Genomic DNA, 13,141 nt, shown 5'->3' with positions numbered 1-13,141 from the left:
TTCACACATTTTTCATTTGAATGTTGTAATAAGTTTGGGGATTTGCCCCATGTGTGGGGTTGTTTTGACTCTTTCTTTACATGTTCTTTACTTTCCTGTTTCTCTAGCTGCCTTTTCTCCTGAAAATAGTCAAAGTCCTTTCTTGGACATTTTAAAAGGTTTGTGTAAATTATCCTCTAATCAACCATTCTACATCTTTAAACGTAATATTCAACAACTTTTTTATTTTTATTAGTTAGAAGTTCAGACAGTAAGTGACCCCTTTGGTGAAATGGGTTTAATTTCCACAACTCATTCCTGGGACCATGTATTAAAACACAGCTGATGTTCTGTTCACTATAGAATATAGCTCTTATCTCTGAAGTATGCAAATTTGTATTGGAATGCATTAAAAGTGAGCTTTTGCTCTGCAGTTTACCTGATAGTATGTGAGATCTCAAGAGCTACAGTCTACACTGCAAGATTGTTCCATGAAGTTGGCCTACTTATTTATATATTGTTATACTATATAGGTATGATTTATGAGCGAACGGCTGCAAAATGTAAAAATTTCATGATAGAAGTTTTTGTTTCTTACATCACGTTACAGAAGTCTCCGCAAGCCTGTTAAGAATTACTGTCAAGTCCTACAGCGTGGGCAAGACACTCAGTGGAGTAAAAGCATTATCTTTATGATAGTGGAAAGTACTTTTCTTCTCCATTGATTATAATCCCAAAGATGGAATTTTGTTTGAATAGAGGCTTAGAGCAGTAATTCTTAACCAGGGTGCTGTAGGTACCTGGGGATACCACCAGATCCTTTTTAGAAGTGCTGCAGGGTACTCTGTAATGGTAGCCCTGTTAGTTGTGAAAACACCTGCACATGATTCAAAAGATAATCCACAGATTTCAAATAGGAATCCATAGTGTCAGAACATTCAAAGTGACCTAGGCAGCATCTACACTGCCTAGTTCATTAATGTGCTTTAGTTACTACGCTTTGAGTTTAGTACTTCCTTAATGAAGTACTAACTGAATGTGCAATAACTACATTTACTGTGCAGTGGTGCCAGTGAATTTTTTTTTTTTTTGTGACGGTTACTGCACAGTAACCTAGTAACACAGCACAGTAGGTTATTAGCACGGTTTTTGACTGGCACATTACTGTGTAGTGTTATTAGTAAGGCTGCACTGATAAAGATTATTTTGGCCGATGGCTGATTATTAACTAGTCATATCAGCCAGTCTGATAGCCAATTATGCAGCCCGGCAGTGTGGAGAGCAGTGTCTGGCCAGTGAGACAGTGGGGGCCCCCCACTATGATGAGGATCTCCCAGTGCAAGGGGTGCCCAGCCTTGTCCTAGCTCCATTCCCTCCCTCACCATGGGTGCCTCAGTCTGTACCACCCCACTCCCCTTCCCTCCCCCATGCCTCTCCCCCACCTTTCCCCCAGGCTTACTTGCCAGATGATGGTTTCCAAGCTGCCGGGCTGCATTCCTGGCCATGTGCATGCTGCAGCTGTGCACATGCATGTAGCATTTATCAGTGACATTGGTTACGCCAGGCAAAAAAAAGCCAATTGCCAATAATGTCCATTTTCCTTTTATCAATGCCAATCCTATATGGACCAATATATCAGTGCAACTCTAGTTATTAGACTACTGCACAATAAGCATCTTGTATAGATGCGCCCTTAGAGACCTAACTACCATGGCAGGCACCAAAGTCCAAAATGTAGATCCTCAAAAACACCACTTAGCTGCAGCCAAACCTCAAGGCACCTAAACTCTGTAGGTATCTAAGCTTCCAACAGTAAAATTAGCTAGATGCCTAGATGTCCTTTTCTGGAAGTGTCTAAAAGTACCTCACTCCTAAGTTTGGGGCTTTTTTCTTATCTAACCCACTTAGGGATTACAAACTAGATGTCCTTTTGCATGTTTTCACCGCAGAGCCCAATCCAGTCAGCATTCTAGATGATGGAATTAGAGCACATCCAACAAAACAGAATATAGGAGGGGAGTAGATGGTGAAAGTGGCAGTCCTCCTTCACATAGGAGTCTCATGTTCAAACTTGTACTCTGCTTGAGGGTATCTGAACCCTCATGACCCACCATCCCAGAACAATGCCTAGGGTTGAAGCTGAAAGACTGAAATATTTAAATTAAAGGGGGAGGGGGAGGGAGACTGCCTGACTACCAACAAATTAAGCACTTCAAAATTCAGCTTGATAGTACCTGAGTCCGCTTTGTGGATCTGACTGTTTTTACCAGGTTTATAAAGAAGAGGCTCTCCTTTCCCCTTCCTAGGATAAAACCAACCCATTAGAGCAGTCTGAAAATGTTTTTTCTGAGCTCAACTTGTACATCATTCTAGAATATTTATATTAAAGATAGTTCCTAATTATGACCCATTACTAAAACCTTGAGCCATCCTATTTTTGCATGACTCTTAAAATTAAAAGGGAAAAAATCTGTAGAGAAGCCTGGAAAGGAAGAAGAATGGATAGAGCCATTAGTAATTGTTAGCAAGGAGTGGTTGCCATTGTTCTTGAATACTGAAGAAAGGAGTGGATAGAGTTATGAACTATAGGTCCTTCACTTGTCTGAATCCAGAGCATTTCCAGGAGATAGTTTACTTAAAAAGGAACACAGGACAGTTGAATTCAGAGTTGTATCAGTAATTAACAGCTCTTCACTTCTGTCCATCCACCTCAGCCTTGGCATCAAGAGAACCTGTATTATCAAATTCAGATAACTACATTGGTAATATTCTGAAACTTAACTAGATTCTGGAAAAGTAAGCAAGCTGGAAAATGTATAAGTACCTAAATGTGATGATCCTTAGTTAGACCTTGGAGTATTAGAAAACTCCTTGTAGTGCTTTTTACATGTTGCAAAAGAAGTACCTTAATGTTTTACTTCACTGCATATTGTCCTTTAAATACATTAAATCAAATGAGAATTTTTCTCCTGGAAACGAAAACCAAATTAATCAAAACTTAATTTAGCAAACAGAACTGTACACTGGCTATAAAATGTGGGAAAGAGATTCAGAGGCACCGTGTGACTAGTACATTGAACGTGAATAGCTGGAATGTTGCTGTGGCAATAGACTGTTAATCTGACTTCGACTCTGTCCGAGGCAGCCACATTCCATGGGGCCCTGCTGCAGACTGAGCTGGGACTAGAATGTTTACAGCAGGATGCCAAGGTGGACTGGATGCGTGCACTCTGCTCGACTGCCATGCTCATAGCATGTGCCAAATACACTGTTCTCATGAAAAGCAAAATGCTGTGTATTTAAGACCCATATTCTGATAGGCGAATCATACCAATAAGAATAGAAGTGTATGAAATACTTGTATGCATTGTAAGAGACATCATTTGTATTTATTTTAATCCATTTTAAACCCCAAGTGTTACTTTTATACAGTTTGAAGAAATATTTTTAGTGGCTGAAAATACTGAATACCAAATGGTTGAATGCTCCTTTAAGTTAGTGTGGCTGTGTATTTCCATGTGGCAGGAAGAGTAGATGTGCATCTTTATAGACTAACTAAATAATCTAGATAGATAGAATATATATATATGAGAGAGAACATGAGCTTTCATGACCCAAGTTCACATCATCAGATGTGCAAACGGCTCTTGTCCTTGAGAGCCAGCCATATAGTAGAGAACCCAGATTCTTGGCAGGGCTGGATTCCTTACTGCCTGCAAATATGAGGGTTTATGAAATACCCAGGAATATGCAGAGCCAAAGTGGGTGTGTCTACACATTCATTTACTTCAGCCTAGATTTACTCTTCAGTAAGCTACTGCAGAGTAAGGGTTTTTGGATAGGTGACATGCAGGGGATTAGGGAGAAGATTTGCTCCCAGTTCCCTGCAGCCCTGCAATGGGCCCCTGCTGCCACCAGGGGGAGCTCCCCTTGGGTACTAGCCCAGGGACAATGTCCCCTTGCCCCAGCAGCAGGGAGCTCCTGGCCCTGGCTCCCCAGTCAGGGGCATAGGGCTTGGAAAAAGCTGCAAGAGAGGGGCAGGTCCCAGCCCCCTGTCCTGATCTGCTGGTGGGGTAGCTAGCTGCCCCACTGGCAGATTGGGGTAGGGGGCTGAGACCTACCCCACCCCTGCAGCTCTTTCCAAGTCCCATGCCTTAATCAATCAGGGACAAGTCCACAGCCAGCTCCAGGCTGGACAGGAAACTATCCCCATGCAAGGAGCTCCCAGCTCGTGCTCCGCAATTGGGGAATGAAGGCTGGAAGCTCTGTGTTGCCGGGTCAGGGGGACATTGTCCCCACCTGGGCATGCAGGGCAGCCATCGGGGATCTTGTTCCCTGCCCAGCTGTGTGAGCGCAGAGCTGGTGGGGGAGAACTGGCTGGGAAACCTGTTCCCCTCTGCTCTGCTCTGTGCTCACAGAGCTGGGCAGGGAACAGGCTCCTCAGCCCCTGCCAGCAGGGAGCTCCCAGTGCCAGCTCCACAACCGCAGGGCCACTGCTGGGAGGTGCTTATCCCTCAGGCTGAGTTCTGTGGTCACAGGGCTCGGGTTGGGATACCCTTATCTTCCAGCCTGAGCTCTGCAGTCATAGGGCTCGGGCTGGAAGAACCTTATCTCAGGGTCTCGGGCTGGGAGATAAGGGTCTCCCAGCCCCTACTGCCCAATCGCAATCTTGGAGTGGGGAGCTTGGAGCTCCCTGATGCCAGGGCAGGGGGACATAGTCCCTGCCTGGGGTCCTATGGGGGAGCCTGACCAAGCAGCTCTCAGGGACAGGGAACAAACTCCTGCCCCCTAGTAGACAGCAGATGGTGAGCTTCCAGTCAGGTGTCTACATAAGTGTTACAGCGTCATTACTAATGCCGAGTAAATTTGCTACTTGCATTTGCAGGTAGCAGATTTACTCAGTATTAGGGAAGTTTACTGCAAAGTAAATGTGCATGTATAGATGCACATGCTTACTTCACAGTAAATGATGGTAATGCGATGTTAAGCATCTCATGTAGATGTGCCCAGTATGTAGCTGCGTAGAACTGTTGAGGTGCTCTGGCTTTTTGCTGAAGATTTAGTTCAGTGGGTTGCTTCTCTGATCAGCTGTGTGGGATCACTGCTGGGTTCAGCTGAATGAAGAAGAGGCCTTTTGAAGTGAAAAACTTACTGCTGTCAAGTTAGGCAGGTTGCAAACCACCCAAATACTAATGATCTGGGTGCTGTTGTCTGGCTACTGGGTGACGAAAAAATGCCTCAATATAAAATTTAATTAAAATGAAGTGGTTCACTTTCATTTGCTTACTACTATATCTTGATTTCCTTGAATATCTGACAGCATTTATGTCTCTATAATGTTCTTTTAACAGATACTGGCAGTACCAAAGGGGAGCGTCTAAGTGTCAAACTAAGATCTTTGTCGGGAGCAAATGAGCCCTATGAAAGCAGCAGCAATAAAGAAATAGGTAAAGTAACCTGCAGGACCTTCTCAGCAGCCATATTCTTCTGGTCAAAGGAATGAAAAAACTGCTGGCAGTCTTACTGAATTTGTCAATGACCTAGTTGTTTGTGGTAGCATTTTCCTCTTGAACAAATGTGAAATGTGATTATAGCTCCATTGTATCACGGTTATAAAATCATTGTAAATACATATGGGTAAAATAAAGGGACCCAGTCAGTTTCAGTTAATGATTTAAACCACTATTATCTGCTTCCTGAATGCTTTTGCTACCTTCTTATAGGTCTACAGTCACAAGTTCTTATTTTATCAAGGTGGGATTTTTCAGAAACTAAAGGAAATAAGGATTCAAAATGCACTGGGATCATTAATGCCCAAAGCTCCCTTCCTGGACCTGTCTACCATTTCTCCTCCTTTGGGCACCCTCCTAAAAGCTAATTCTCTAAAACTCAGTTGTAATAAAAAGGAGGAAAGGATTTTAGAAAGAAACTATAGCCACCACTATATATCTGCTACTTCATTTACGCGCTCTCATTGCCTGCCAGTGTTACCATTGTTTGGTCTTAATGTAGGATCATGCTTATGTTTCTAACAGTAGCTATTCCCAGTACATGTAACTCTACAGGACATGGGAAAGAAATGGATCCCTTGCCCAGTTGTATAGGCTGTTATATACAATTCCTTATTTTAGTCTGATGTTCCTGATACAGTCTATGTTATAAGCAATTTTATGTTTCAGCTTTGGGGTTTTTTTAAATCCTAGATGCCTCATACGTAGATCCACTTGGTCCACAGGCAGAGAGACCAAAGACTGCAATCAGAAAAAAGACTGAAGAGGATGATTTTGCTGATGAAGAGTTAGGAGAAGATTTGCTTCCAGAATAATGGGCTGTACCTTCTGACATTTCACCGTTTAAAAGTTTTGAAAGAAAATAATACTTTTGCATTAGTTTTTTATAACAGAAAAATTCTGTTTTGTATTCATAGTGAGTTATGTATAAAGTGGTAGAAGTGAAATAAACAGTTTCTATTATAAAAGTAATTAAAATATGTGCATTTTTTTGTTATTTGGGTTATACATGAATGTGGCACAGATACTTTTGTAACACACTGATTGATTGTTCATTCTCCCACATGTATAATGCTTTTGATTGCAGATACATGTGTAACTTTATCAAGCATTGTTGTCTCTACCATTTCTTTTTTCAACCCCAAATATGCAAACTATGTGAGGATGGGTGTTGGACATACCTAGTTCAAGGCCACAATTTATTTGTAATTAATATGAACTGATTGATAATACTGACCATTACATTGTCATCTCTGGCACCACAAGTCCCTACTAATAACCCTGAGTCTGGAATATTTTCTCAACTTCTACTGTTGTAAGTTTTAAAAAATGTGCCCAGTTCCTTAAGATCTCTCTCAACTTGATTGTGTGAATGTAACCCAGATGGTTAAGTGATGCACTTGCCAGCCAAATGCAAGAGTTAGGGTCCACTGGTAACAAGAGCTTCCACTTAGCAGTGTGTGTTGAACACTTGGTGTCCTGCTACCCTGAAAAGGAAAAAAAAAGGAGTCCTCTTCCCCCTCCAGCACAAGGGCTTTGATTTCTATTAACCCTCCAAGCTGTAAACCTATTTCCTTTTTTTTTCTCCTCCTACCCCTGGAAAAAGAAACACCCTCCTCCCCTCTGGCAACTTGGAAGCAGAGAGGGAGAGGATGGCTGTCTTAGTTCTAAATAAAGACATGAAAACCATAGCATAATGTCTGGATGTCACCATGATTAGTTTGTGGCTTCCTACCTTCAGTCAGTGAATTGACTTTCCAGCTTTCCTGGACAGACAGGAGGGAATGCTTCTTCACATACCCTTGAGAACCCTAAAAAGGATAGCTGTAGATTCCTTAGTAGACAGATTTATCACCCAACATCAATACCAGGTCACTAGTGTCAAGACACGCAAAGGACCAAATCCAAATCTCAAAATCAATGAAAGTCCTTCCTTTCACTTTAATAGGCTATGGATCATGCCGTCTATGATCTGCTTCGGTATTTGGTTTTCTGTTTTGATATTTGACCAACTATGATGAGACGACTGGCTCTGTGGATACAGGGAGACGAGTGGATGTTAGTATACCTTGATTTTATACAGCTTTTGATACAGTCTCCCACAGCATTCTCACAGACAAGCTAAGGAGGTACGGGCTGGATGAATGGACTGTAAGGTGGATAGAGAACTGGCTGGAGCATCAACCTCAGAGGGTAGTAATCAATGCTATGATCTCTAGTTGGCAGCCAGTATCAAGTGGAGTGCCTCAGGGGTTGGTCTTGGGGCCAGTTTTATTCAATGTCTTCATCAACGACCTAGAAGATGTCATAAAGTGCACCCTCAGTAAGTTTGCAGATGATACCAAGCTGGGAGGGGGTGGGAATAGTAGATATGCTGGATGGTAGAGCTAGGATTCAGAGTGACCTAGACAAATTGAGCCAAAAGAAATCTCATGAGGTTCAACAAAAACAAGTGTGAAATCCTGCACTTAGAACAATCCTATGCACCAGTACAGGCTGGGGGCTGATTGGGCAGCACCTCTGCTGAATAGGACCTGGGGGTTACAATGAACAATAAGCTGAATATGATCCAGCAGTGTGCCCCTGTTGCCAATAAAGCTAATGCCATACTGGGCTGCATTGGTAGGAGTGTTGCCAGCAGGTCAAAGGAAGTGATTATTCCCCTCTATTCAGCACCGGTGAGGCCACATCTGGAGTACTGTGTTCAGTTTTGGGCCCCTCGTTACAAAAAGCATGTGGACAAATTTGTTGGGGAGGGCAACAAAAATGGTTAGGGGGGTAGTAGACATGACTTGCAAGGAAAGGCTGAGGAAACTGGGCTTATTCAGTAGGAAGGGAATCTCCCACTAGGAGTTTTTAAAAACTCCCAGAAGAGTAAGCAAGGAAGGAGGAAGAAAACTCTGAGCAGACCATCTTGCTACAAGAAGAGACCAGGCTATTGTGCTGGATCTAGCACCAAAGGGCTCCCTTCCTAGTGCCTGGGACAGGGCAGAAGCATTTGGGTTGATTTATTTGCCTGTTTGCTGCTTAAAGACTTTTTATTTGAGAGGACTGCCTGAAAAGCTCCTCATGGAGCAAAACCTGCCTGCAGAAAGCAACAGGCTAGACAACTCTCTTGCACCAACTTAGCATTAAATAAAGTTTGTATTGAACTTCTCAGATACTAGATGTACTTGCCTATTATGAGTAACCAGTGTTACAGTGCCCTGGCTCTCTTCCAGTTACCAGCATCACAAAAACAAAACAAAAAAAATGGAGCAGGGAGGGGGAGCAATAGCAACAGAAGAGGGAAAATTCCTTCCTAGCCCCATTGGCAACCAGGAATGCCCGGAAGCATGGATTACCCAAATATTTCCACTCTGCACTGCACCCTGGAGACAGCAAATAGAGCATTATTCCTTGTATGTCCACACTGGAGAATCACAACCCTACTTACATCTTATCTCTTCCATAATCTTCTTTCATAACTAAGCCAGATTGTGGAGCTCTGCTTAATTTTCCTGATACTCAGCATGGCCCTCTCCAACTTCCACTTGCTCTGGACTGCAGAACTCTTCCCCTGATCTCTGGATGATATCTATATGCAGGGATCCTTTGGGCTTCCAACTGTTGCTCTTCAAAGCACACTCCAGGCTATTTCCTAAATAATTCCTGACCAAAACAGACAATTTCTTCTTAAAAACTTCTAATGAAGGAGATTTCACAACTTTCCTAATCAGTCTATTCCACTGCCTCGCTGTTCTAACAGTCAAGAAGTTTTTCCTCGTAACTAATCTAAACCTACTTCACTGCAATTTCAAGCCATTGCTGTGTGTCCTACTCTTTGCAGTGACAAAGAAAATTTATTTTTCCTGTTCTTTATGATGATCATGTTCCCACTTAATTGCATTTCTGAAGCTAAATATGCTTATTTCTCTTATCTTCTCCTTGTTTGGCTTGGCTTCCAAGCACTTTATCATTTTAGTCATCTGCATTTGGACCCTTTCTAATTTCCCCACATCCCTGGGGGGGGCGGAGGCACCACTGCTATGGAAGGAAGGACCAGGACCTGTCAGCAGCTTGCCCCTGGCAGACTCCAGCTCCAAAAAAAAAAAAAAAAAGAAGGGATTGGGCCACTTGCCATAACGTGATGGATAAAATGGATAAAATGAAGGTTTAGTCCTTAGGGTTTTATTCTAAGTCCCACCATTTCAATTTAGGAGGCATAAAATAAAACCTTGGGGATTAAAGATGTACAAGCATCCCTAGGGACAGATGATGAGGAAAAGGCTGAAGTATTCAATGTCTTTTTGTACTTCGGTCTTCACAGGGAAGGTCAGCTCCTGGACTGCCGCACCAGGCAGCACAGTTTGGGACGCTGCCAATGGTGGTGAAAGAACAGGTTATGGTCTATTTAGAAAAGCTGGATGTGATAAGTCCATGGGGCCAGATGCAGTGTATCTGAGGGTGCTGAGAGAGTTGGCTAGTGTTATTGCAGAGCTGCTGGCCATTATCTTTGAAAACTCATGGTGATTGGGAGAGGTCCCAGATGGTTGGGAAAGGGCAAATACAGTGCTCAACTTTAAGAAAGGGAAGAAGGAGGATCCAGGGAAATACAGACCAGTCAGCCTCATCTCAGTCCCTGGAAAAATCATGGAGCAGATCCTGAAGGAATCCATCTTGAAGTACTTGGAGGAGAAGAAGGTGATTAGGAAAAGTCAGCATGGATTCACCAAGGGCAAATCATGCCTGACCAACCTGATTGCCTTCTATGATGAGATGACTGGCTCTGTGGATGCAAGAAAAGCAGTGTTTTTAGGAAGCCTTTTGATACGGTCTCTCACAGCATTCTTGCAAACAAGCTAAGGAAATATGGGTTGGATGATGAACTGTAAGGTGGATAGAAGGGTGGCTGGATCACCAGGCTCAACAGGTAGTGATCAACGGCTCAATGTCTAGTTAGCAGCTGGTATCAAATGGAGTGCCCCAGGGGTTGGTTTTGGGGTGCGTTTTTCAATATCTTCATTAACAATCTGGAAAATGGGATGGATTGCACCCTCAGCAAGTTTGCAAATAATATCAAGCAGGGGAGTGTAGGGCTAGGATTCATCAGTGACCTAGACAAATTGAAGGAATGGACCAAAAGAAATCTCATGAGGTTCAACAAGGACAAGTGTGAAGTCCTGCGCTTAGGGTTGAAGAATCCCATTTTCTTCTACAGGCTTGGGACCACCTGGCTAAGCAGCAGCTCTGCAGAAAAGGACTTGGGGTTTACAGTGGACAATAAGTTGGGATATGACTCAACAGTGTGCCCTTGTTGCCAAGGCCAGCAATATACTGGGCTGCTTTAGTAGAAGCATTGCCAGCAGGTCAAGGGAAGTAGCTATTTCCCTCTATACTGCACTGGTGAGGCCACATCTGGAGTACTGTGTCCAGTTTTGGGCTTCCCACAATAGAAAGGATATGGACAAGTTGGAGAGAGTCCAGCAGAGGGCATAAAAAATGGTGAGGGGGCTGGGGAACTTGAGTTCGGAGGAGGGGCTGAGGGAACTAGGCTTGTTTAGTCTGCAGAAGAGAAGACTGAGGGGGGGATTTAATGGCAGCCTTCAAGTACCTGAAGGGGGGTTTGAAAGAGGATAGAGCTGAACTATTCTCAGTGGTGGCAGATGACAGAACAAGGAGCACCAGTTTTAAGTTGCAGCAAGGGAAGTTTAGGTTAGATATTAGGAAAAACTTTCTCACTAGGAGGGTTGTGAAGCACTGGAACAGGTTACCTAGAAATATGGTGGACTCTCCATTCTTGGAGGTTTTTAAGGCCTGGCTCAACAGAGCCCTGACTGGAATGATCTAGTTGGGGACAGTCCTGCTTTGATCAGGGGGTTGGACTAGATGACCTCCTAGGGTCGCTTCCAACCCTAATTTTCTATGATTCTATGTTGAACAACACAGGACGCAGGACAAACCTGTGTGGGATTCCACCTAAAACCTCCTGCCAGTCCTATTTTGATCCACGTATAATTACCCTTTGCTTACAGCTATTAATCCAGTTGTCTATCTACCCCACATTTGTCTTTGAGGAGGTCATTTTAAGGCAACAGAAAGTATAGTTACTAGAGCAGCACTGTAGCAAAAATCTGCACTGTGGTCAGAAACCAACGCAGCTAACCACTGGGGACTCATAAATTACACACTTGCTTCACATTTACTTCACTGAAACCTTTTCAGCTTGGAGAGGCCCCTTATTTTCCCATTTGAGTTTCTATTCTATTTTTTAAAAATCAGCTTATAAATACATTACAGCAAGACTAGGGGATGAAACCCAGCTTTCCCTTTGGCTTAGACACCATTACAGAGGTTTAACAGGGTGACTGATCCTTTCAGGAGTAAGGTGACCTTTGTATAATCATTTCCAACAATACCATATTTCTGTGGTCAGACAAAAATAACCCATACTACTAGTCTGAATACTGTACTATAGCAGTATGTGCCTTCATAGGGCACATCATAACACTTGAAGCATTCCAAAATGTTCCAGTCGGGACTGGTCCGTAATTGTGGGAAGTGTTGTGGCTCTGATACTATGGCGGCAGGAGTGAGCACAAGCACTTAGCCAGGAGAGTGCTTGGACCCATGTTTCTGGGTTCCCAGGGGCTGGGGGGTTATGTTGAGATGCTGCAAGAATCTACCAGGGAGTGAGGACATACATAGCTGGTTGCTAAAAGCTCGCTTTTATTGAACAGGCAGGGAGGGCAAGGGACCAAGTTCCAACAAAAGGGGAAAACGGGGCAATATAGTTTTGGCCAACTGCCAAGCCAGCCAGCTGTGGGCAGAGGGAAAGGAGCAATGCACTGTGGGATGCCTGGAGGACCAGTAGACCTACCTCCCAGAATGCTTGGTTTCTGCACAGAGCCCTCCCCTGTGTCGCAGTGAATTGGTTCAAAATGGGGCTTGCTTTTGCAGGTTTGCTTTTGAACATCCCAGGCAGATTTAAACCCGTTTAACAGGCTTGCACATCTGTTCGCTTCAGGTTTAAGCTACATTTCGACCGTTGGGAATGTTGTGTGCCCATGCCCTAAGGGAGGAAATACAATATTTGGGGTGAGGAAGGAGTTTCCCCCATGGGCGGATGGGTACACGCTGCAGGGATTTTTGTCTTCCTCTGTAGCAGGGGGGCCTGGCCCTCTCCCCAGGGTGTATAGTGACAACACGGCATGGACGCGCGAGGCTGGCCACCGCGGTTCCCGCGCGGCGGGCTGGGGCCTCAGGCCCGTGCTGCGTGGGGGCTGAGAGCAGTGGCACGCAGTTTCGGTCGTGGTTGCTGCAGGGTGGCTTGGCCAGCGGTGATCCCGCCTCCGTCGGACTAGATGACCGCGGAGGTCCCTTCCCGCCCGACTCCTCTGTGCCCGGGGAGGTGCCCACGCAAGAGGAGCGAGGAGCAGGCTGAGACAAACCTCGCTGCTTCCCGCTTGCCTGAAAGAGCCGCCCGCTGGGGAGCCCTGTGGGCCCGGGGGTGGCTGAGCAGCTCTGGGAGCCCGCCTAGCTCTGCTCCCTTCGGGGACGGGGCAGTTTCCCCCGGCTGCTGTCGCTGTCCCTGCGCTGGGCGGCCACACCGGGGCCGGGAGCAGCGCGGCGGCGCCCGGATCCGCCCCGTGCCCCGGGGGCGGCCGAGCGGT

The 13,141-nt window shown here is 44.7% G+C and overlaps 1 protein-coding gene across 2 annotated transcripts in view; it reads left to right on the top strand.

Annotated features, from left to right (window-relative positions):
- The window catches only part of IFT88 (intraflagellar transport 88), a 72,937-nt gene extending 66,476 nt beyond the window's left edge, over positions 1-6,461 (top strand). For both annotated transcript variants that reach the window (XM_019530187.1, XM_019530186.1), the window contains exons 25-26: positions 5,331-5,426; positions 6,183-6,461. In XM_019530187.1, the coding sequence (XP_019385732.1) occupies positions 5,331-5,426; positions 6,183-6,304 (218 nt within the window). In that variant the 3' untranslated portion in view covers positions 6,305-6,461. The remainder of the gene's footprint in view (positions 1-5,330; positions 5,427-6,182) is intronic.
- The last annotated feature ends 6,680 nt before the right edge of the window (positions 6,462-13,141 follow it).

Source organism: Crocodylus porosus, unplaced genomic scaffold (assembly GCF_001723895.1).
Source record: "Crocodylus porosus isolate Cpor-Errol unplaced genomic scaffold, CroPor_comp1, whole genome shotgun sequence".
NCBI lineage: Eukaryota > Metazoa > Chordata > Crocodylia > Crocodylidae > Crocodylus > Crocodylus porosus.
The sequence above is the reverse complement of the archived record's forward strand: the minus strand, read 5'-3'. Positions and strand labels throughout refer to the sequence as shown.